Source organism: Trachypithecus francoisi, unplaced genomic scaffold, assembly GCF_009764315.1.
Source record: "Trachypithecus francoisi isolate TF-2019V2 unplaced genomic scaffold, Tfra_2.0 Lachesis_group1, whole genome shotgun sequence".
NCBI lineage: Eukaryota > Metazoa > Chordata > Mammalia > Primates > Cercopithecidae > Trachypithecus > Trachypithecus francoisi.
In genome coordinates this window covers 39,539,252-39,565,114 of record NW_022681454.1, presented here as the reverse complement: position 1 = coordinate 39,565,114, position 25,863 = coordinate 39,539,252, and the positions used below count along the sequence as shown (strand labels likewise).

The 25,863-nt window shown below is 41.1% G+C and overlaps 1 protein-coding gene across 5 annotated transcripts in view; it reads right to left on the bottom strand.

Annotated features, from left to right (window-relative positions):
* Positions 1-25,863, bottom strand: part of UBE2K (ubiquitin conjugating enzyme E2 K) — an 89,005-nt gene that overhangs the window by 27,219 nt on the left and 35,923 nt on the right. Inside the window, exons 2-4 of one of the 5 annotated variants that reach the window (XM_033214023.1) lie at positions 23,680-23,773; positions 14,401-14,459; positions 310-392 (exon numbers count right to left, since the gene is read on the bottom strand). The exons of 1 other annotated variant lie outside the window; for it this stretch is intronic. In XM_033214023.1, the coding sequence (XP_033069914.1) occupies positions 310-392; positions 14,401-14,459; positions 23,680-23,773 (236 nt within the window). The remainder of the gene's footprint in view (positions 1-309; positions 393-14,400; positions 14,460-23,679; positions 23,774-25,863) is intronic. 3 more of the 5 variants (XM_033214025.1, XM_033214024.1, XM_033214026.1) reach the window with 3 other exon arrangements.

Genomic DNA, 25,863 nt, shown 5'->3' with positions numbered 1-25,863 from the left:
TCTACTTTTTTAGTCTTTACAAATATCTTCTTAAGATAGCAAATAATCTAATTTACCAAAATAACAAATGAAATCCAAGACTTTTCAAAGTGTAAAGCTAGCATCTAACATTATCTAACAAGTCTCTATTTAAATATGGATTGTGATCTCAATTATATTGCATTTTCAATTATGTACTTGAGACTTTATAAAGTTACTGTCCAAACAAGATAAAGTATAATATATGTTTTGAGGCAATTACACATTTAGCACTCTTATAGTCTTGGTATTCACATGAGAAGGAGAGAAGGTGAATTCAAAATCTCTTACCATTGATCTTTCAGGATATCCAAACAAATAGCCCCTGTGACGGAACTAATATTAGGATGCCATATTTTAGTGATAAACCGGACCTAGAATATAAAGCACACTTGAGTTTTTCAGTAACAGAAATAAAACAGTTTAAGCAGAACTACAAGAAAAATGAAATCTTCAAACTAAAAAAAGAAAGGTCCCTATATCTATTACATCATTTTGCCTAGGTGAAAGAAGGGATGTAGAAGACAAAGGATCCAGTAAGCTGAATGTTGTCTTTAACATATATTGTTTTTAAACTCTTTAAATGTTCTTCCTTTAAACAAACCCAACAATTACTAGGAGATTACAATTTACCTAGAATAATGGTAGATCCTATGAGAATTCAACAGAGAATAAAATCCATTTTGGTAAATAAAATAGTACATAAAATAAAAACATAAATAGTAAATGGCACCTTCTTCATGTGAGGCAGGGTGCAGAATAGATTTGAGGAAAAAAGTAAGCAAAACCAGTGAACGAAAGCACAAATAGTAAGTGACTGTGCTTTTTTTTCTGTATAATTTTTTCTCAAATTATTTTTATTGAAATACCCATTATGATGTAGCAAACACTGAGGAGATACTAAGGCTTAGAGTTTAAGAAACCTAATCAAACAGCTAAACAGAGCACAATGTAAACTCCCACAATCTGATTCCAGATTCTGAGTCTAATCATCTCATTATTTGTCTCATTATGGAAGAAGAATAAATCAACAAGTGAAAATTAAGAAAATGCTAAAATACCATGACATTAAAAAGTTCATCAGCTCTTACTCATGAACTTTTGGAGGGTCTTGTATTCTTATCTCTGACACATATGACAATGACCAGTTGAGCCCAAATTCTTTGACACTTAATAGATTAATTACTATGTGCCAATTAATGTATATAGTACATTATGTACATTAATATGTAATGGCACATTAATGTTCTAAGAACTTCACAAAAATTAGCACTCATACACTGTAATCTCAGTATTTGGGAGGGGGAGGCAGGAAGGATCCCTTTAGCCCAAGAGTTTTGAGACCAGCTTGGTCAACACAGTGAGACCATGTCTCTACAAATAAGAAAATTAGCTAGGCATGGTGGCACACACCTGTACTCCCAGCTACTAGGGAGCTGAAGCGTGAGGATCACTTGAATCTGAAAGGTTGAGGCTGCAGCAAGCCGTGATCGTGACACTGTACTACAGCCTGGCTAACAGAGCACAACCAACTGGAAAAAAACTGACTTTAATATATGCTCCTCAGCTATTTATGGAAAGAAGCTAAGTTTCCACTTTTCTCTTCTCTTTGTGACTTCTTGATTTGTCTGCACTATTTCTACTTCCTTACCTCCTGCTCACTAACTCATATTCAATCTAAAAAGGCACTTTAATTCGCCAATGACTTTAAAATACCGAAAACTAACAAGATACTTTCCATTCCTTCATTCTTGCTATGCTTGATTCTTTTCAGTCTTAATAATCTTACTACTTTCTTTTTTTTTTTTTTTTGAGATGGAGTCTCGCTCTGTTGCCCAGGCTGGAGTGCAGTGGCCGGATCTCAGCTCACTGCAAGCCCCGCCTCCTGGGTTTACGCCATTCTCCTGCCTCAGCCTCCAGAGTAGCTGGGACTAAAGGCGTCCGCCACCTCGCCCAGCTAGCTTTTTTAAAAAATTTTTTAGTGGAGACGGGGTTTCACCGTGTTAGCCAGGATGGTCTCGATCTCCTGACCTCGTGATCCGCCCGTCTCGGCCTCCCAAAGTGCTGGGATTACAGGCTTGAGCCACCGCGCCCGGCAATCTTACTACTTTCAATGATACCTACTTCTCTCCATCCACCTTCTCATTAAAGGAGACAATCATTCACCATCTAGGTTACTAGACAGTCTCCTTACTTTACTGCCTTCCCTTCTGTTACCTCCAATTTATTTTCCCAACCGAAACTAAAGAGAGCCCTTTGAAGCAAATCTGATTTGCATCACCATGCTGCTTTAAGGACCATTAATGACCTCTCATTCCCTTCACGTGGACCCACTCTCTCTTTTTTTGAGAAGGAGTCTCGCGCTGTCGCTCAGGGAGTGCAGTCGTACGATCTCGGCCCGCCAACAGGGCGAGATGGGGTTTCGCCATGTTGGCCAGGCTGGTCTTGAACTCCTGACCTCAGGTGATCCACCCGCCTCAGCCTCCCAAAGTGCTGGGATTACAGGCATGAGCCATCACGCCCAGCCAAGCCCACACTCTTAACCTGGCCCTAGACTACCCCTGAAATCTCAGTTTTTTTTTGTTGTTGTCGTTTTTTTTTTTTGTTTTGAGATGGAGTCTTGCTCTGTCGCCCAGGTTGGAGTGCAGTGGCACAATCTTGGCTCACTGCAAGCTCTGCCTCCCAGGTTCATGCCGTTCTCCTGCCTCAGCCTCCCAAGTAGCTGGGACTACAGGCACCCGCCACTACACCCAGTTAATTTTTCTGTATTTTTAGTAGAGATGGGCTTTCACGCGTTAGCCAGGATGGTCTCGATCACCTGACCTTTTCATCTGCCCACCTTGGCCTCCCAAAGTGCTGGGATTACAGGCATGAGCCACCACGCCCGGCAGAAATCTCAGTTTTTACCTCTACCCCCCACTCCACTCTCCTGCTCAAAAAGTCATAATAAACTTTTCCCCTGCTCTGGGCCTTCATACATACTTACTTTCTCAGTAACATACCTCTGTGCCCTCTTCTCCCAACTAACTCCTACTCTTCAAGTTTCACTTTCCGTATCACTTCTTCCTGATTTGTTCCACACACCTGTAGTTTCCTTTGTCATAGTATTAATTACATTTCTGTGATTGCTGCCTTGTCTGGTCTTCCATAAAAGACATTGTATCCATCCTACTTAATAAAGCATCCCCAGATATAAGCGACTCACACTAAATGAATGTGCACTTAACCTTACAGCAAAAATGTTATTATAAGGCTAAATATCAAATACAGTGCAAGTTAAGACAGTAATATAGGGCTTATGTACAACAAACATTTCTCCCTTTTTCCTTCTTTTTTTTTTCCACAGAGAAGGTCTCACTCCTATAAGCCCAGGCTTGAGGGCAATGGTGTAATCTTGGCTCACTGTAACCTCAACTTCCCAGACTCAGGTGACCCATCTTAAAAGTAACTGTGACTATAGGCACACACCATCACACCCAGCTAATTTTTTTATTTCTAATAGTGTTGGGGTTTCACCATATTACCCAGGTTGGTCTTGAACTCCTGGGCTCAAGAGATCTGCCCGTCTTAGGGTCCCAAAGTACTAGGATTACAGGCATAAGCCACTGAGACCACATCAAACATTGCTTTATAAGAGATATAACCGCACATTTCACATCTTAATACAGGTTGAGTGTTTTTCTTTCTGTTTTTTGGAGGCGGGGTCTCACTCCCGTCGCCCAGGCTGGAGTGGAGTGGTGTGATCACGGCTCACTACAGTCCTAACCTTCTGGGCTCAGGCAATCCTCCCCTCTCGGCCTCCCAAACTGCTGGGATTACAGGCATGAATGAGCCACAGTGCTTGGCCTATGCTGAGTATTTCTTATCTGAAAATCTGAAATCCAAATGCTTCAATGAGCATTTTCTTTGAAAGACATGTAGACAATCAAAAAGTTTCAGATTTTGGAGCATTTCGAATCTCAGATTTTTGAATTTTTAATAATCAATCTCGGCCGGGCGCGGTGGCTCAAGCCTGTAATCCCAGCACTTTGGGAGGCCGAGACGGGCGGATCACGAGGTCAGGAGATCGAGACCATCCTGGCTAACACGGTGAAACCCCATCTCTACTAAAAAAAAAAATACAAAAACTAGCCGGGCGTGGTGGCGGGCGCCTGTAGTCCCAGCTCCTCGGGAGGCTGAGGCAGGAGAATGGCGTAAACCGGCGAGGCGGAGCTTGCAGTGAGCTGAGATCCGGCCACTGCACTCCAGTCCGGGCGACAGAGCAAGACTCCGCCTCAAAAAAAAAAAAAAAAAAAAAAAATCAATCTTCATTTACTATTCAATGAGTTCAATTCATAAGCAATCATATACCATAATGTCAGTAACTCAAGGAATTCACAGCATTTTATAACTTTAAAACAATGTGGTGGCCGGGCACAGTGACTCATGCCTGCAATCCCAGCACTTTGGGAGGCCGAGGCAGACGGATCACAAGGTCAGGAGATCCGCCTAACTGGTGAAACCTAACTAACATGGTGAAATCTAAAAATACAAAAAATGGCCAGGCTCGGTGGCTCAAGCCTGTAATTCCAGCACTTTGGGAGGCTGAGACGGGCGGATCACGAGGTCAGGAGATCGAGACCATCCTGGCTAACACGGTGAAACCCCGTCTCTACTAAAAAATACAAAAAACTAGCCGGGCGAGGTGGCGGGCGCCTGTAGTCCCAGCTACTCGGGAGGCTGAGGCAGGAGAATGGCGTGAACCCGGGAGGCGGAGCTTGCAGTGAGCTGAGATCCGGCCACTGCACCTCAGCCCGGGCGACAGAGCAAGACTCCATCTCAAAATAAAAAATAAAAAAATAAAAAATAAAAATAAAAATACAAAAAATTAGTCGGGCGTGGTGGCGGGCGCCTGTAGTCCCAGCTACCATAGTCCCAGCTACTCGGATGGCTGAGGCAGCAGAATGGCGTGAACCCAGGAGGTGGAGCTTGCAGTGAGCTGAGATCGCACCACTGCACTCCAGCCTGGGGGACAGAGCGAGGCTCCATCTCAAAAAAAAACCACACACAAAAAACCCAATGTGGTTTAGTATTTTCAACAAGATTAGAAAATATAATTTTGGCCGGGCGTGGTGGCTCACACCTGTAATCCGACCACTTTGGGAGGCCAAGGCAGGCGGATCATGAGGTCAGGAGATTGAGACCATCCTGGCTAACACGGTGAAACCCCGTCTCTACTAAATATACAAAACATTAGCGCCTTTAGTCCCAGCTACTCGGGAGGCTGAGGCAGAATGGCCCGTGAACCTGGGAGGTGGAGCTTGCAGTGAGATCGCGCCACTGCACTCCAGCTTGGGCAATAGAGAGAGACTCCGTCTCAAAAAAATATATATATATAATTTAAAAACACTACTGGAGATGTCAGAAGGATTACAGTTTAGTGAAGTGAGTTGAAGATATATGAAGTATATCTTGCCTTTTGTTTTAATTTTACTTTTTTACTCCTCCTGGGCTGAGGTGAATCTCCCACCTCAGCCTCCCTAGTAGCTGGGACTACATGTGTGCGCCACCATGCCTGACTAACTTTTGTATTTTTTAGTAGTGACCGGGTTTCACCATGTTGGCCAGGCTGGTCTGGAACTCCCAAGTGATCCGCCTGCCTCAGCCTCCCAAAATGCTAGGATTACAGGCATGAGCCACTGTGCCTGGCCTTTTTTATTTATTTTTGAGACAGGGTCTTACTCTGTCACCTTGGCTGAAGTGTAGTGGCGCAATCTCGGCTCACTGCATCCTCCAGCTCCTGAGCTGAAACAATTCTCCTGCCTCAGCCTTCTGAGTAGTTAGGACTACAGGCGTGTGCCATCACTCCCGGCTAATTTTCGTATTTTTTGTGGATACAGGAACAGGGTTTCACCATGTTGCCTAGACTTTTCTCAAACTCTTGGGCTCAAGTGATTCACCTGTCTCAGCCTCCCACAGTGCTAGGATTACAGGTGTGAGCAAAAAGCAGGATATGGCATTCAGCATTGCTTTTTAAAGAAGGGTCTTCTATACAGAATTCTCTGTAGATACATATGAAAAATGCCAAGACACAATTAAATTACTGAACTAATTCTTACTCTGTACTATAACCTATAGTTAGAAATAAATAATTTTGAATTTGGGCTGAGAATGGTGGCTCATGTCAATAATCCTAGCAGTTTGGGAAGCCAAGGCAGGTGGGTTGCTTAAGCTCAGGAGTTCGAGACCAGCCTGGGCAATAAGGTGAGACCCCGTCCCCACTTAAAAAAAAAGAAGAAAATAAAAAAGAAAAAGAATAATTTTGAATTTGCAGATGACCCACTAAAGAATTTAATCTTCAAGGGCCAGGCGTGGTGGCTCAGAAGGCTGAGGTGAGAGATCACTTGAGCCTGGGAGGCAGAGGTTGCAGTGAGCCATGATCACGCCACTGTATTCCAGCCCGGGCAACAGAGCAAGAACCTGTCTCAAAGAATAAAATAAAAATAAAAATTTGTAAAAACAAAAAAATTTAATCTTCAAGATTATCTCCATGGCCCAGCACAGTGAATCAAGCCTGTAACCTCAACAATTTGGGAGGCCAAGGTGGGAAGACTGTTTGAGGCTATGAGTTTGAGACCAGCCTGGGCAATGTAGCAAGACTCTGTCTCCATTAAGAAAATAATAATAATGTCTCGTTATTTTTATATACAAAACTAGTACTAGCATTGTCTGGGAACTTCAGAACACTCAATAGCTTTGGAAAGTACTCAATAAATAAAAACAGAAATCTGAACACTATGTAACAACAGATACTAAAAGTTCCCAGACAGAAACGAAGGAAACTATTCTTAAATTATCAACAATGGCATAGCATCAACGATAACCTTATCTCCTCCTACGGGATGCACTGTACATTTCATTCACTCTTTAGTTTAACAAACACTTCAGCTTCCACTTCATGGTAGATTTAAGTTCATATTTCCATTTGTAACTTCCAGTTTTAAGATCTGAAGATATGTGAAGTGTGTTTCTTGCTTTTTTTTTTCTTTTTTTCAGATGGAGTTTCACTCTGTCGTCCAGGTTGGAGTGCAGTGGTGTGATCTCAGCTTACTGCAACCTCTGCCTCCTGGTTTCAAGCGATTCTCCTGCCTCAGCCTTCTGAGTAGCTGGGATTACAGGCGCGCACCACGACACCTGGCTAATTATTTTCAGTAGAGATGGGGTTTCATCATGTTGGCCAGGCCAGTTTTGAACTCCTGACCTCTGGTGATCTACCGTGCTTGGCCGTATCTTGTTTTTTATTTTATTTATTTTTGAGACAGGGTCTCAAAACATGTATTATTAAACCAGCTTTAACTCTCTTATCATACAAAAGAAAATGCTATTTTATTTTGAATATGCATGTACAGATGAGCATATTCTCATTAAAGATTATTAGTATTGGTATGTATATACAACTTAACATGTAAAAAATATGTTGATAACACCAAGAAAAAAGAGCAAAATTCACAACTTTATTTTTTTTTTGAGACAGAGTCTCACTCTGTAGTCCAGGCTGCAGTGCAGTGGCACGATCTTGGCTCACTGCAACCTCCGCCTCCCAGGTTCAAGCAATTCTTGTGCCTTTGCCTCCTGAGTAGCTGGGACTACAGGCTCATGCCACCATACCTGACTAGTTTTTGTTTTGTTCTGTTTTTTGCATATTTAGTAGAAACAGGTTTTTGCCATTTTGGTCATGAACTACTGAGCTCAAGCCATCTACCTGCCCCCTGCCTACCTAAATGCTAGGATTATAGGCATGCAAACCATCGCATCCGGCCTACAACTTAATCTATTCGAGCAGGACACACCATTGGGCTAGAATTTTACTAATGATTTTTTCACTAGCACAATACACATTACAATTTAACACTAGAAATCATATTGGTTGTATGCATTTAATCAAATTCCTTCTACAGTATTATCACCTGATTTAAAGATGTATTTTCTCTGTTTAGAAGTAAGCCTACTCTTCTGGTCAATGATATATTGCATAATAATAAACAAAATATTCTGTGACCATGGTAAGACAAATGTGATTTTCTTTCTTTCTTTTTTTTTTTTTTTTTTTGAGATGGAGTCTCGCTCTGCCACCTGGGCTGGAGTGCAGTGGCCGGATCTCAGCTCACTTCAGCTCACTGCAAGCTCCGCCTCCCGGGTTCACGCCATTCTCCTGCCTCAGCCTCCCGAGTAGCTGGGACTACAGGCGCCCGCCACCTCGCCCGGCTAGTTTTTTGTATTTTTTAGTAGAGACGGGGTTTCACCGTGTTAGCCAGGATAGTCTCAATCGACTGACCTCGTGATCCACCCGTCTCGGCCTCCCAAAGTGCTGGGATTACAGGCTTGAGCCACCGCGCCCGTTCACAAATGTGAATTTTTAATCTTTTCTCAAATTTTAGCTGCATAGTAGTAATGAAAATATAACCAGCTACTTTGATACTTTTACCTCATAAGACTTAAAATTAAGCCTGAGTCCAAACATATGTGAACACACAATTCAGCAAGAAATTTACATAAATATTCCCCATTCTTCTCATTTTACTTACCAATCAGTAAAAATTCAAATCAACATAGTATACATCTAGAACATATTTATCATGTTCATTAACATTTACTGCAAGAGCATAATGCCACAAGTGGGGTATGTACCATATTTATTTTCTTGTTTGTTCTTTATTTTAAAATTTTTTATTTTATATATACCATATTTAAAGAACACTAAACTGCAACTATGACTAACTGGTTGAAGTCACAGTAATACAAATTGGAGTTGAACCTAAGATGTTTCTAAACGTCAAAGCTACCTCCAAATGGAACAGCTGGAATTAGAGATGTAGAGAGATCTTTCTTTTTCTTTTTTTTGTGTGTGACTAGAGACAGGGCCTTGCTATGTTGTCCAGACTGAACTCAAACTCCCAAGCCCAAATGCTTCTTCTGCCTTGACTTCCTAAAGTGCTGACATTACAGGCGTGAGCCACCATGCCAAGGCAGGTAACAGTGGCCTTAATAGCAAGATGTAGTAGTAGCAAAGACGTCAGACATACTTCAGTTCTTATGTTTTGAGTCTATTTTTCTCATTTTAATAAAACAGGGGTGTGGGTGTGGTGGCTCATGCCTCTAATCCCAGCACTCTGGGAGGCCAAGGTGGAAGGATAACTTGAGCCCAGGAGTTAAAGGCTGCACTAAGCTATGATTGTGCATGCCACAACACTCCAGACTGAGCAACAGAGTAAGACCCTGTCTCTAAAAAAAGTGGGGATGAGGTGGGAGAGATTTAATATAATATTTATTTCAAGAATTAAATGAAGTTACAGGTCGAAGTGCCTAAAACAGAGCCACAATTATGCAATTACTTTGAAGCTATTATATCCTATAAAGGCTACACCTTTACTGAGACATAATTCACCCACTTAATGTGTACAACTTCCTTTTGTTTTCTTTTTTTGAGATGGAGTCTTGCTCTGTTGCCCAGGCTAGAGTGCAACGGCGTGGTCTTGGTTCACTGCAACCTCTGTCTCCCAGGTTCAAGCAATTCTCCTGCCTCAGCTTCCTGAATAGCTGGGATTACAGGCACGTGCCACCACACCCAGCTAATTTTTGTATTTTTAGTAGAGACGGCGTTTCACCACATTGGCCAGGCTGGTCTCGAACTACTGACCTCAGGTGATCCACCCACCTCAGCCTCCCAAACTTCTGGGGTTACAGGCATGAACCACCGTGCCCAGCAACTGTACAACTTGCTAACTTTTAGTATATTCACAGACTTGTGCAACTATCACCACAATCTATTTTTTGACTATTTTATCACCTCAAAAAGAAATCTGGCTGGGCACGGTGGCTCTCGCCTGTAATTCCAGCACTTTGGGAGGCCGAGGCAGGAGGATCATGAGGTCAGGAGATTGAGATCATCCTGGCTAACACGGTGAAACCCCGTCTCTACTAAAAATACAAAAAATTAGCCGAGCATGGTGGCGGGCGCCTGTAGTCCCAACTACTCAGGAGGCTGAGGCAGGAGAATGGCCTGAACTCAGGAGGCAGAGCTTGCAGTGAGCCGAGATCACGCCACTGCACTCCAGCCTGGGCGACAGAGTGAGACTCTGCCTCAAAAAAGCAAAACAAAACAAAAGAAACCCTGTAACCATTGGCAGTTACTTCCCCATTCTTCTATCTCTAAGCCACCACCAAATTCCTTTCTGTCTCGTCTCTAGGATTTGCTTTTTCCAATATTTCATAAAAATAATACAATGTGAAGCTTTTGTGTCTGGTTTCTTTCACTTAGCATAATGTTTTCAAGGTTCACTGATACGTTGTAACATTTATCAGTACTTCATTCTTCTTTATAACCAAATAGTATTCCATGGTATGGATATACTGCATTTTATTTATCCATTCACCAGATGACGAACATTTTTGGTTGCTTCCATTTTTTGGCTGTAATGAATAGTGCTGGTATGAACATCTGTGTACAAGTTACTGTGTGGATAAATGTTACACCTAGAAGTAGAACTGCTGAGTCACAAGGGAACTCTAAGTTTGCCATTTTGATCGAACTGTTTCCCAAAGAGGCTGCAACATTTTACATTTCCCCCAGCAATGTATGAGAATATGAATTTATAGAGAAAATTTAAGTGTCAATACTACTGTATTTTAAAATGCTGTTACAAAGGAAAGCCAACAGACTACTTTGGAAAGGGCCTCCCTCACTTGGGGTGGCAGTCATTGGTTAATGCTGTCTAACATTTACCAAGTGCTTACTACTATTCCAGGCACTTGTAACTTACATTTCATCAAATATCAGGCACCATCAACTATTTAACATAACATTGTTTTATGTACCCTTACGATACAGTTTGGATTTGGGTCCCTGCCCAAATTGCATGTCAAATGGTAATCCCCAGTGTTGGAGGTAGGGCCTAGTGGAAACTGGATCATGGTTTCTTATGGCTTAACACCATCCCCCTTGGTGCTGTCATCATGTTAGTGAGTTCTCATGAGATCTAGTTGTTTTCAAGTGTGTAAGCATTTTCCCCAACTCCCTCTTGCTCCTTTTCCTGCTATGTAAGACATGTCTGCTTCCCCTTGGCCTTCTGCCATGATTATAAGTTTCCTGAGGCCTCCCCAGAAGCAGAAGCCACTGTGCTTCCTGCACAGTCTACACAACCACGAGCCAATTAAACCTCACCCAGACTGGAGTGCAATGGGCGCATCTCAGCTCACCGCAACTTCCGTCTCCCGGGTTCAAGCCATTCTCCTGCCTCAGCCTCCCAAGCAGCTGGGATTACAGGCATGAGCCACCATGCCCAGATAATTTTGTATTTTTAGTAGAGTCAGGGTTTCTTCATGTTGGTCAGGCTGGTGTCAAACTCCCGACCTCGGGTGATCCGCCCGCCTCAGTCTCCCAAAGTGCTGGGATTACAGGCCTGAGCCACTGCGCCCGGCCTTAAACCTCTCTGTTTATAAATTACCCAGTCTCAGGTATTTCTTTATAGCAGGGTGAGAACATACTAATACACTTTGGGAAACAAAAACCTCTGCCAAATAAATTATGACATGCCATCCACCAAAAGATGTATCCTGATTTCACAGATGTTAAAAATGTGGGGAAAAAATAGATCATAGAATTAATGAAATACAGTTCTCTACACCGATTAACTTCTTTAGTCTTTGTAACCTTATGAAAAGATTTTGCAGGTGAAGAATCTGAGACACAGAGATTACATAAGAAAGATCTGAACTCTGGTTGATTGTTCTTAAATACTCACAGGTTGAGAGATTTTGTCCTTACTTTTTCCTTATCACAATAAAGGAAGCAGAGCCCAGTGACTTAACATATGGGCTTATAATAGCCATATGGAATCTGGTTCCATTTAACTTCTAAGCCTCAGCTCACTCATTTATTAGGGTAGTTATAAAGACTTTTGGGAAAAGCATATAAAATTCCTAGCACAAAACAAGTGACAGCTGCTACCGTCATTATTTAATAGTAAAAATAAACTTTTTTATTAATAGTATACATATTATTTTACTACATATAGTAAATAGTAAAATAGAGAATGGTTCCTCTAAGAGTTCTTTTCTTCCTTTCTCCTTATTTCCACGAAAAAAACAAAAAACAAAATAAAACAAAATCCAAGGCCAGGCACAGTGGCTCACGCCTGTAATCCCACAGCACTTTGGGAGACCAAGGCGGGCAGATCACAAGGTCAGGAGATCGAGACCATCCTGGCTAACATGGCCTGGACCCGGGAGGCGGAGAATGGCCTGAACCCGGGAGGCGGAGCTTGCAGTGAGCTGAGATCGCGCCACTGCACTCCAACCTGGGTGACAGAGCAAGACTCTGTCCCCAAAACAAAAAACAAAACCCAAAAACAAACAAACAAAATTAGCCGGGCATGGTGGCAGGCGCCTGTAGTCCCAGCTACTCAGGAGACTGAGGCAGGAGAATGGCGTGAACCTAGGAGGCGGAGCTTGGAGTGAGCTGAGATTGCGCCACTGCACTCCAACCTGGGCGACAGAGCAAGACTCCGTCCCAAAAAACAAAAAAAACAAAAACAAACAAACAAAAAAAATCCAAATGTCCATCAACAGCTGAATGAGAAAACAAAATACAGTCTATACTTAGAATGGAATATTATTCAGCCTTAAAAACAAATTCTGACACGTTTTAACACGAATGAACCTTGATGACATTATGCTATGTGATATAAGCCAGACACAAAATGACATTTTATGATCCCACTTACATGAGATTTATGAATTAATCAAATTTAGAGAAACAAAAACAGTGGTTACCAGAAGCTGGGAGCAGGGAATAATGGGGAGTTATTGCTTAATGGGCATGAAGTTTCAGTTTGGGAAGGTGAGAAAGTTCTATAGATAGATAATGGTAGAGGTTAAACAATAAAGTAAATATACTGCCACTGAACTGTACACATAAAAATGATTACAATGATAATTTTATGTCATGTATATTTTATTATAATAAAAAAATCAACCAGGCTTATCAGAAAATAGATGTACATAAACAACAGACTAATAGGCACCCCATAATGCTAGGTGAGCCAAAATCACCCTGGAACTTTCATTATCATACCTGTTCTTAAACTGGAACAACCAATAGGTTGAATGAACAAATTCTAGAACATTCTGAGTGACTGCTATCATATGCTCAAGGGACACTATACTATTGGAAACTACTGATAATATATAGGTGTATAAGACATGGTCCTTGACTCAGGAGCATAAAAGCTAGAAAAAGACACATATCCAAAATAATACATGAGTTGGAACTATATTTGTGTTGCCACTATATAAATTGTATAAAATGCTATTGAGAGAGGAGAGGGAGAAACATTTGATGAACTCAGCTTAAAGAAGAAAGTGATACTCGGGCCTCATAGAAAACTAGAATTTTAAATAATGGTGATAAAGATTTAAGCGAAACTGATAGAAAGCTGTGGAAGAATAAGCATCATCCACAAATAAACAATCTAAGATGGAAAATGAGACCCACATTGTGGGTGGAAGTGGTAGAAGATTAGAGTGGGAAACAAGATTGGGGTCAGGTTCCGGGAGGTTTAAAGTGCCAAGCCATGGAGTTTAAACTTTATTCAGGGAAAGAAAAGCAGCATGATCAAAACTGCACTCTAGGAATATTTCTAGACCAACAGTGCAGAGAATGAGTAGAAATGGCAAAGATGGAAGGGTGATTAAATAACAGACAAAATAGGGAATAAAGTTGAATGCCTAAAGTGCTGATGACAGTAAAAGCAGAGACATAAAGGAAGTGGTTCAATCAAAAAATAAGTTTAGGTTGGGTCCCCATGTTGTACATAATCTTAGGGTATTCTATTCTCCCTTTCAACATTTATCACAGTTGCAATTCCATGCTCAGTTTTTTTCCCCACTATAATGTGAGTTCTATGAAAGGAGGAACAGTGTAAGTCTTAGTTACTGCTATATTCCTTGGCACAAAGTACTCAAATAATGACTGAATGTACAAGCTAGTCTCCTAAAACACATACTTCTTTGAGTCAAGTAAGAACCTCTGTCTATGTGTAAAAGGGCTCTCTAAATTTGGGAACACTGACAAGTATTTCTAGATCTAGCATATGAGCCATTGTCAGATGTACATCCTATTCCAGTTTTGAGCCATTAATGGCTGCCTTTGAGTAAGTTTGCTTTTCATTCTAATTTCAGAAGCAAGCCATCTGCCATTACCTAAAATACTGCCCATATCAAATTTACACAGTAAACAACTCATAAAGCTGTGACTTTAATAAGCCCTAAAATATATATTAATAAAAAGAGGTCAGAAATATAAACTATTTTATAAGTTCATGCACAAAAATAAGCTTACAATACCTTAGGGGGATTAAATGGGTATGTTTCTGGTATTTTTATCTCTAGTTGATATCTTCCTCCTAAAAAAATGGGGAAAACAAAGTTAAGAATGCTGCTCAATTCAAATATGTAAAACAAATATACTGATGAACTTTTCAGAGCAGCTATTTCATATTCAATTATAAAAATTCATTTTAAAGTTGAAACCCAGAAAGTAAGTAATCAAAAGCACTAGTTTTTAATTTAAAGGTTGTTTAAAGCATACAGAATATCTACTTCATACAACTGTATTAGTTTATAAGTGAGTAACAAGGCTAGAGATAAATACATTAAATCTAGACAATGCAATGTCAACATTTCATCAGGACAATTAACTATTAGAGTTCTAATCTTCCACTGTGTCCTCTAATTCACCCTGTTAAGAATTGCTAAATAGCAAACAAACAAAAAAAAGGTCAGAAAAAAAAAGAAGAAAGAAAGAAGGCAAGGAGGGATGAAAGTATAGATGATACAAAGGACAGAGATTATGCCATAAACAAAACTCTACTTCTGGTTGGTTCTTGCAAATGAAATAAGGTCCCAATCTTTTCATTTGTGCCCTAAATTAAATGTCAATACTTACTTGTTAACATTTTATTTTTGCAATTAAATTGTAATTACTTTTGTACCAGCCTAATAAAAACAAGCTGGGTCCATGGCTAATGCCTGCAGTCTCAACACTTTGGGAGGCCGAGGTGGGAGGACTGCTTAAAGCTAGGCCAGGAGTTTGAGTACAGCCTGGTCAATACAGCAAGACCTTGTCTCTATTTCCATATAAAAAACTTTAAATATATCTTTTATTTTTTAAACAAAATTCAACAAGAGAGATAGACATAAAGACAAACTATTCCTTTATTTATTTATTTATTTAGATGGAGTCTTACTCTGTTGCCCAGGCTGGAGTGCAGTGGAGCGCAGTCTCTGCTCACTTCAAGCTCCACCTCCTGGATTCACGCCATTCTCCTGCCTCAGCCTCCCAAGTAGCTGGGACTACAGGCACCCACCACCACGCCCGACTAATTTTTTGTGTTTTCAGTAGAGACAGGGTTTCACCGTGTTACCCAGGCTGGTCTCGATCTCCTGACCTCGTGATCCACCCACCTCGGCCTCCCAAAGTGCTGGGATTACAGGCGTGAGCCACTGCGCCTGGCCCAAACTATTCCTTTAAATGGGTTTATAAAACGCAAAATTTTACCAAGGAGCTTTTCTAACCAGTAATGTACAAATAGAAAGCAACTTTTTGTTTTGTTTTGAAGTTACCTGGAGCAACTAGCAGCTATACAGCATTTTAAAAAAGCTTATCTAGGCCGGGCATGGTGGCTCATGCCTGTAATCCCAGCACTTTGGAAGGCCAAGGGGGCGGATCACAAGGTCAGGAGAGTGATACTATCCTGGCTAACATGGTGAAACCCCATCTCTACTAAAAAATAGAAAAAAGTAGCCAGGCATGGTGGCAGGCACCTGTAGTCCGAGCTACTTGGGAGGCTGAGGCAGAAGAATGGTGTAAAGCCGGGAGGTGGAGCTTGCAGTGAACCCAGATTGCGCCACTACACTCCAGCCTGGGCAACAGAGTGAGACTCTGTAAGACCAGCCTGACAAACATGACGAAACCCCATCTCTACTAAAAGTACAAAAATTAGCCAAGTATTGTGGCATGTGTCTATAATCCCAGTTACTCGGGAGGTTGAGGCACAAGAATCGCTTGAACCCAGGAGGTGGACATTGCAGTGAGCCAAGATCGCACCACTGCACTCCAGCCTACGTGACACAGTGAGAATCTGTCTCAAATAATAAACGGAACAGAACAGAAAAAAGAAAAGAAAACTCTGAAGGGGTAAGTCTTACACTGGATGAGAGGCTGGATTCAATTCTTAACTCTTAAGATTAAGAGTTTAAGCATCTTCTAAGATTTTATGACCAATTACTAATAACAAAATACTATTACAAAATATAGTAAATAAAACTGTTCTACTGAAATATTTATATCTAAGACTATGAGATTTTATTTCAAGATAATCAAAGAATACATTAGATCAAAGATGGCCATGAGCCGATAGTTATTAAAGCTGGCTGAAGAGGTTGTATTATATTCTCTTTTTTTTTTTTTTTTTGAGACGGAGTCTCGCTCTGTCACCCAGGCTGGAGTGCAGTAGTGCCATCTTGGCTCACTGGAAGCTCCACCTCCCAGATTCACGCCATTCTCCTGCCTCAGCCTCCCGAGTAGCTGGGACTACAGGCGCCCGCCACCACGCCAGGCTACTTTGTTGTATTTTTTAGTAGAGACAGGGTTTCACCGTGTTAGCCAGGATGGTCTCAATCTCCTGACCTCGTGATCCACCTGCCTCAACCTCCCAAAGTGCTGGGATTACAGACATGAGCCACCTCGCCCGGCCTATTCTTTTTTATATATCTGAAACTCGTAAAATAGGCCGGGCGCGGTGGCTCAAGCCTGTAATCCCAGCACTTTGGGAGGCCGAGACGGGCGGATCACGAGGTCAGGAGATCGAGACCATCCTGGCTAATACGGTGAAACCCCGTCTCTACTAAAAAATACAAAAAAACTAGCCGGGCGACGAGGCGGGCGCCTGTAGTCCCAGCTACTCGGGAGGCTGAGACAGGAGAATGGCGTGAACCCGGGAGGCGGAGCTTGCAGTGAGCTGAGAGCCGGCCACTGCACTCCAGCCTGGGCGGCAGAGCAAGACTCCGTCTCAAAAAAAAAAAAAGTAAAATAAAAAACTGTGTGCTAGCAGCATTATTATCTTCAAAATTCTATACACGCAGTTCTTTAAAAAGTCAAACAGGAGACTTTCTTCAGTATATTCTAGACTCTCTCAAATATATCTCCTCACTACTCCATTGTTATCAATGGATGGATGACTATGAATCTGAGGAAAAAATAAAAGTGGTACTATTTTCTTCAAGCCCTTTTTGGTTTGAATCCTTCTTTTCTTCTTCTTCTTCCTCTTTTTCTTTTTTTTCTGAGACAGCGTCTCGTTCTGATGCCCAGGCTGGAGTGCAGTGGTAAAATCTTGGCTCACTGCAACCTCCACCTTTCAGGTTCCAGCGATTCTCATGCCTCAGTCTCCTGAGTAGCTGGAATTACAGGTGCCCACCACAACGCTCAGCTAATTTTTGTATTTTTAGCAGAGATGGGGTTTCACCGTGTTGGTCAGGCTGGTCTTGAACTTCTGACCTCAGGTGATCTGCCTGACTCAGCCTCCCAAAGTGCTGGGATTACAGGCAAGAGCCATTGTACCTGGCCTCTCTTCTTGCTATTTATGAGATGGACTCTCACTCTGTTGCCCAGACTGGAGTGCAATGGTGCGATCTTGGCTCACTGCAACCTCCACCTCCCAGTTACAGCAATTCTCCTACCTCAGCCTCCTGGGTAGCTGAGACTACAGGTGTGTGTCATGCCCAGCTAATTTTTTAATTTTTTAAAGTAGAGATGGGGTCTCACCACCCTGGCTAAGCTGGTCTCGAACTCCTGACCTCAAATGATCTACTCGCCTCAGCCTCCCAAAGTAATGGGATTACAGACATAAGCCATTATGCCTGACCACTAGTTCTTTTTAATAGAATCTCATTAATGCATGAGTTGAACTAAATGCCTGAATCGCAGAACATATAGTAACAATAATGAAATTTAAAGAAAAGTAGTGGAAAGAAAAAAAAAAACTGACAGGTAAGAGAAGGGTACCTGAAGAAATTTTGTGGCTATAACTGTCTATACCCAGAATTAGAAATGCTAGCTTCAAATATAGTTATAATAAATTTGGCTTCAGCACTACATAGGCTTTTCTTTTTCCTTCCTAAGAACTGTTTTTTTCTGATTAAACTCCAGATTACCATCTCTATAACCCATTATACAAAGTTCCTCATTAATGGCCAAAATAATCTCTTAGGAGCAGTGTGAGGGCCCAGAGATATTATATAAATAATGCTGGACTCACGAGTCTCTAAAATCTTATTTCTATCCCTTATGTTACATGCTCTGACAACTTTCAATATACGACCACTTAGCATTAATCACAGCATCATCTGATCAGGGTAACACGACTAATGATAACTATATTATTCACATTTTAATAGTTTTTACTATAAAACATTAACTTCTAGAAGAATAGCTTTTAATATTAAAAATTAACAATCTTTAAATTTAACTTAACCCAAAGAGGAGATGGGGAAGGAATGAGAATTTTTAAGCTGTCAACAATGATTCCATAAACCTAAAAGAAATTTTAGGAAGAAAAGCTCAAGAACTAAACTGTTCCTTTGTCACTGATTATTAAGACAAAAGAAGTGAAGAAAATTGAGTTAAGTAGTATCTACAATATGTCATTTTCCCGTGAGTATTCTACTTCACAATCTGATTCTTTAAATACTATAACACAGCTGCCTCATTACTTAATAATGGTTATAAATAGTTTAACATTCCACATGTAAACTTTTGCCTTAGCATTTAAGTTTAGATTTTTAAAAACTCAAAAAACTGCAACATCCTTGCAATAAATATTTAACCTATCGTTATATTTAAAAGAAAAAGCATTAAAGTTTATGCCCTTGAATGGTGCTTTTCCTTAACAAAATGAACTTCTCTCAACAGTTTTACATAAAATAATAGAATTAAAGTTACTCTACCTCAAACATATACCAAAAAGCATATTAAATCTAATCTTATCAAAATACTCATTCAGCAGCAGCAGAAATAGGCACTTTTTTTTGAGATGCGGTCACCTTCTGTTGCCCAGGCTGGAGTGCAGCGGTGCGATCTCAGCTCACTGCAACCTCCATCTCGTGGGTTAAAGGGATTCTCCTGCCTCAGCCTCCTGAGTAGCTGGGATTACAGGCGCACACCACAGCGCCCAGCTAATTTTTGTATTTTTAGTAGAGATGGAGTTTCACTACGTTGGTCAGGCTGGTCTTGAACTCCTGACCTTGTGATCCACCTGCTTCAGCCTTCCAAAGTGCTGGGATTACAGGCATGAGCCACCCCACCCAGGCAGAAATAAGCACTTTTAAATGACCAAACTTTTGGCCCCATTCTCGGTATCGGGAAAAAGAAAAGAAAAAAAATGACCAAACTTGCTTCTAACCAATAAAGAATATATCTTTTTTATTTTTTTGAGACAGAGTCTTGCTCTGTCGCCCAGGCTGGAGTACAGTGGCGTGATCTCCGCTCACTGCAACCTCTGCCTCCTGGGTTCACACCATTTTCCTGCCTCAGCTTCCCGAGTAGCTGGGACTACAGGTGCCCGCCACCACACCCGGCTAGTTTTTTTGTATTTTTAATAGAGATGGGTTTCACCGTGTTAGCCAGGATGGTCTCAATCTCCTGACCTCGTGATCCGCCTGCCTCCGCCTCCCAAAGTGCTGGGATTACAGATGTGAGCCACCGCACCCAACCATAAGAATATATCTTAATGTATCTTAATATATCTTAATGTATATAAGTATACATTATCCATTTAAAAAAATTAATCTGCCTATTAAATATTGCTTCTATCTAATTTAGCTCAGGAAGTGCCTTGTTTATAAAAATCAGTTAAAAAATTTAAAACTTTGCTGGCAGACCTCTAGAATAATGTCATTGCCCTACCATCTTCCAAAAATACTTCAAAACAACCTAAAACAAAAAAATTCAAGAATAACTATAAGGCTTGTCTTCAAGAAGAAACTAATATATTATTACATAAAAACATCTGCAAGGCCGGGCGCGGTGGCTCAAGCCTGTAATCCCAGCACTTTGGGAGGCCGAGACGGGCGGATCACGAGGTCAGGAGATCGAGACCACCCTGGCTAACACGGTGAAACCCCGTCTCTACTAAAAATACAAAAAACTAGCCGGGCGAAGTGGCGGTGCCTGTAGTCCCAGCTACTCGGGAGGCTGAGGCAGGAGAATGGCGTAAACCCGGGAGGCGGAGCTTGCAGTGAGCTGAGATCTGGCCACTGCACTCCAGCCTGGGTGACAGAGCGAGACTCCGTCTCAAAAAAAAAAAAAAAAAAAAAAAAAAAAAAATCTGCTATTAGGACAACCACCTGATTTTCGTTAAGATAACTAAAGGTCTCCTCTACATTTAATGATTGTAAAAAGGACTAAATGAAATAGCATCCATGAAAATGGCCAGACCAAGCAAGGCAGATAGGAAGCACTCAATAAACAGCATAAAAAATTAAATATCTAGAAATGGCTCACATTAACTATAAAACAACAAATAAAATTTTATCACTTAAGAACTGGTACAAGGTTGGGCACAATGGCTCATGCCTAGAATCCCAAGACTTTGGGACACTAAGGCAAGAGGATTGTTTGAGGCCAGGGGTTTCAGACCAGCCTGGGTAACTTGGCAAGATGCCATCTATCCAATAAAGAAAGAAAAAATAGGCCGGGCGCGGTGGCTCATGCCTGTAATCCCAGCACTCTGGGAGGCCGAGGTGGGCAGATCACAAGGTCAGAAGTTCAAGAAAAGCCTGGCCAATAATGTGAAACCCCGTCTCTACTAAAAATACAAAAATTAGCCGGGCATGGTGGTGGGCACCTGTAGTACCAGCTACTCGGGAGGCTGTCAGGAGAATCGCTTGAACCCGGGAGGCGGAGGTTGCAGTGAGCTAAGATCGCACCACTGCACTCCAGCCTGAGTGACAGAGCGAGACTCTGTCTCAAACAAAAAAAAAAAGAAAAAAAGAAAAAAATGAGGCCGGGCGCGGTGGCTCAAGCCTGTAATCCCAGCACTTTGGGAGGCCGAGACGGGCGGATCACGAGGTCAGGAGATCGAGACCATCCTGGCTAACATGGTGAAACCCCGTCTCTACTAAAAAATACAAAAAACTAGCCGGGCGAGGTGGCGGGCGCCTGTAGTCCCAGCTACTCGGGAGGCTGAGGCAGGAGAATGGCGTGAACCCGGGGGGCGGAGCTTGCAGTGAGCTGAGATCCGGCCACTGCACTCCAGCCTGGGCGAAAGAGCGAGACTCCGTCTCAAAAAAAAAAAAAAAAAAAAAGAAAAAAATGAATAAACAGAATTGGTATAATATGCTAAAGACATTCTAGGGTCTTAAAAAATCCGGATTAAAAACAAAAAAAAAATTCAAAAATATTAGATTTTTAAAAAGTGTTTTGGGTAGCCAGGTGCAGTGGCTCATGCCTATAATCCCAGTACTTTGGGAGGCTGAGGCGGGTGGATCATGAGGTCAGGAGATCGAGCCCATCCTGGCTAACAAGGTGAAACACCGTCTCCACTAAAAAAACACACAAATAAATTAGCCAGGTGTGGTGGTGGGCACCTGTAGTCCCAGCTACTCGGGAGGCTGAGGCAGGAGAAAGGCATGAACCCAGGAGGTGGAGCTTGCAGTGAGCCAAGATTGCGCCACTGCACTCCAGCCTGGGCAACAGAGCGAGACTCCATCTCAAGAAAAAAAAAGTGGCCGGGCGCGGTGGCTCAAGCCTGTAATCCCAGCACTTTGGGAGGCCGAGACGGACGGATCACGAGGTCAGGAGATCGAGACCATCCTGGCTAACATGGTGAAACCCCGTCTCTACTAAAAAATACAAAAAAAAAAAACTAGCCGGGCGACATGGCGGGCGCCTGTAGTCCCAGCTGCTTGGGAGGCTGAGGCAGGAGAATGGCGTAAACCCAGGAGGCGGAGCTTGCAGTGAGCTGAGACCCGGCCACTGCACTCCAGCCTGGGCGGCAGAGCGAGACTCCGTCTCAAAAAAAAGAAAAAAAAAAAAAAAGAAAAAAAAAGTGTTTTGGGTAAACTGTTCATTACAGAATTATAGAAGCACTCAAAAGTATTTAGTTGGTGGCCGGGAGTGGTGGCTCATGCCTGTAATCCTAACACTTTGGGAGGCCAAGGCAGGCATATCACCTGAGGTAAGAAGTTCAAGACCAGCCTGGCCATTATTGTGAAACCCCGTCTCTACTAAAAGTACAAAAATTATAGCCGGCATGGTGGTGCACGCCTGTAATCCCAGCTACTTGGGAGGCTAAGGCAGGAGAATCGCTTGATTCTGGGAGGTGGAGGTTGCAGTAAGCCAAGATTTCACCACCACACTCCAGCCTGAGCAACAGAGAGACTCAGTCTCAAAAAACAAACAAACAAAAATTAACAACAAACACACACAAAGTATTTAACTGGATGTGGTGGCATGCACCTGTAGTACTAGCTATTGAGGAAGCTGGAGGATTACTTGAGCCTAGGAATTCAAATTTATAATGAGCTATGACCATGCCACTGCTCTCCAGCCTGGGTAACAGTAAAACTTTGCATCTAAAAAAATAGATAACAAAACAAAATAGACATCACCACCACTTCCAATATTAAGTGAATTCTGATTTACATAAAGTGATTAAAAGCACAGGCTTTGAAGGCAAAGCCTATCAGTTGTGCTAAGATGGTTGACCTTAGACAAGTCACTTCTCTGAACTTGTTTCTTCATCTATGAAACAGCAATCATTGTATTTACCTAATAAGATTTGCTGAAAGGATTAAATGAGAAAATACATGTAAAGATTGTATAATTAGGGTTACCATATATTCTGTTATGTTTTCCAATAAACAAATATTTGAATAGCTATTAATGCAAGAGCCTTGGTTATATGCTGTATAACCTAAATTTACAACAATATTAACTAACGAAGACTCACCCAATAATAAAGTAAAATGCTATAAGGTTTATTTCTGTATCTTACCACCCAACTCCATGGTCTAAAGTAGCTACAGACTTAATTTGTGAATACCAAGTTCAGCAAAGCCACCTCCTTTCTATGTGTCTTGAAATGATCACTAAAAGCTTTCCTGAAAAAAGAAAACATTTGGACTACAGCCTGTATGAAGACATATGAGTGAATGAAATGCTAAATGAGAGAAAGAAGAACTTTAAAAACAAAAGCAACATTTCACCAGTGAGATATTTAAGGCAAGGTCTGTTTTAGATACCATATGAAGGGTAACTAAGTGTCTATAGTCCATATAATGCGGAGGTTTACCATGCCAGATCTTTTATTCTATTAAATTCTAACCTATAATACCTGTAACAAAGCTCTGCTAAACTTTTTGTGGAAAGAAAAAAATTAGCTAAAATTCAGTAAGAAATACCAGTCTATATTAAGTATCTAAATTTAGTATTTTTTAAATTGCTGTTTATCTAAACCAAATGAAGTTACCCTCCATATAATTTATAGATGTTTAAGATTATTCTGATTTAATGTTTTAGACAAGTTCTAATACGCACAATATTTTGATACAGAAAAAAGTACTTGCCTTCATATGGTGTGTCTGGAGGTCCTGCTATTTCTCCTCTTAATTCTGTAAAATTCTCATCTACAAGATCTACTTTAATTTGATTTTTGCTCGTCTTAAAAATAAACAGAAAATAAATGTTAGTTATGTCAGCAAGAAAAACGCCTAAAGTATTACCTATAAAAATTTTTGAAACCCCCGGTTTCATAAACTTGATTATCTGCTCTAGTAAAATAAGTCTGGCTTTTCTAGGACTTAATTATTCAGTTTTAAGAATATTTAAAACAAACTAATAAATTTTAACTTCAATGTTTTAAATGAAATAACACCACTTTGAACAATACAATGGCTTCTTGAATTTCTAGGAATGTTATCAGAGAAAAATAGTATAAAACCTATTTTACGTTTGCCAATTCCATGTATATTAGGTCTAAAGTGATTAATCATCCACAGACGAACGCTAAGATACTATATTCTGAACTATACCCCCAGGATACATGAGTTCTGCTTATATAAACAGAAAATTCAGGGTAATTAAAAGCCATTTAGGCCATAAACTCTCACTTGAACTTACCATAACAACTCTAAATGTTTAGTTTAACTGACTGAAAAAGTACACTATCCACCAGAATGGTGAAAGCTCTAGCTATCTAACAGATTCTCCTTTCCATGAAAATTCCAAAGGACAGCCGGGCGCGGTGGCTCAAGCCTGTAATCCCAGCACTCTGGGAGGCCGAGACGGGCAGATCACGAGGTCAGGAGATCGAGACCATCCTGGCTAACATGGTGAAACCCCGTCTCTACTAAAAAAAATACAAAAAAACTAGCCAGGCAAGGTGGTGCGCACATGTAGTCCCAGCTACTCGGGAGGCTGAAGCAGGAGAATGGCGTAAACCCGGGAGGCGGAGCTTGCAGTGAGCTGAGATCCGGCCACTGCACTCCAGCCCGGGCGACAGAGCGAGACTCCGTCTCAAAAAAAAAAAAAAAAAGAAAATTCCAAAGGACTAAATGCCTCAAAAGAATCTAAGGCTTTCTTCAATTTGTTTTTCTGCTTAGTTTATTAAAATGGCATCTACCTACTTCCAAAAATCAGATTTCTACTTTAAATTTATCTACATTGACTTATTTTGCACTTTATACTACTCCAAGTACTTTCCTATCTATAGCATTACTGAGTCCCTTAATCTTATGACAGTCTATTCTCAGAGCCATGATAACCTTAAATGATTCAGAAAACCATTCCAGTGGGATTCGCATTAACATTCATAAGTGCCTGCCGGCAAATGGACTCTCCACTTATATTCTCAAACTTATGTTAAAAATACAGTAAATCCTCTCCTCTCAATTTTTTAAACCAAAATCCCTAGAGTACAAGTTATATCTTCTTTTTTTTTTTTTTGAGACGGAGTCTTGCTCTTGTCACCCAGGCTGGAGTGCAATGGCACGATCTTGGCTCACTGCAACCTCTGCCTCCTGGGTTCAAGCAACTCTCCTGCCTCAGCCTCCTGAGTAGCTGGGATTACAGGCACCTACCACCATGCTCAGCTAATTTTTGTATTTTTAGTAGAGACGGGGTTTTGCCATGTTGGCCAAGCTTGTCTCGAACTCCTGACCTCATGATCCTCCCGCCTCAGCCTCCCAAAGTGCTGGGATTATAGACCTGAGGCACTGCACCCGATCTGTATCTTCATTTTTTTGGTTAGGATTCCATATTGTTACCTGATTGACACAACATATCTACTCTTATGAAACAAAGCCTCATTCAAGATTTCAAAAGTGAAGTTTTTTGCTTTTAGACTGACTTTCTTAAACTTGATTACTGGATGAAACGGTGTAAGAATTACTGTTTTAAAGGTCTTTGGCTTCCTCCTCCAACCCAAAAAAATACACAATTTTTCCTCTTTTACTATGTTAAATATTTTTTAGTACACAATGTTTAGTTCAAAAACAATACATGACTTAAAATCCTAATTTTTCAAAGTTCACATCATTCCTAATTAATCCTGTCTTTTAATAAAAACACAGGATTTAAAAACTTACTTTCTAATTAGTATTTTTTTTACATTTTTCTGAAAATATTTTAATCCAAAAACTAAATTTAACTATAAATATGTACAATAAGAAACTACTTCTTAGGCCCCAAAAAATCATTAACAACCTTGGTATTTGTGGTAGAGGAGAAAATGTACATTTTAGCAACAGTAA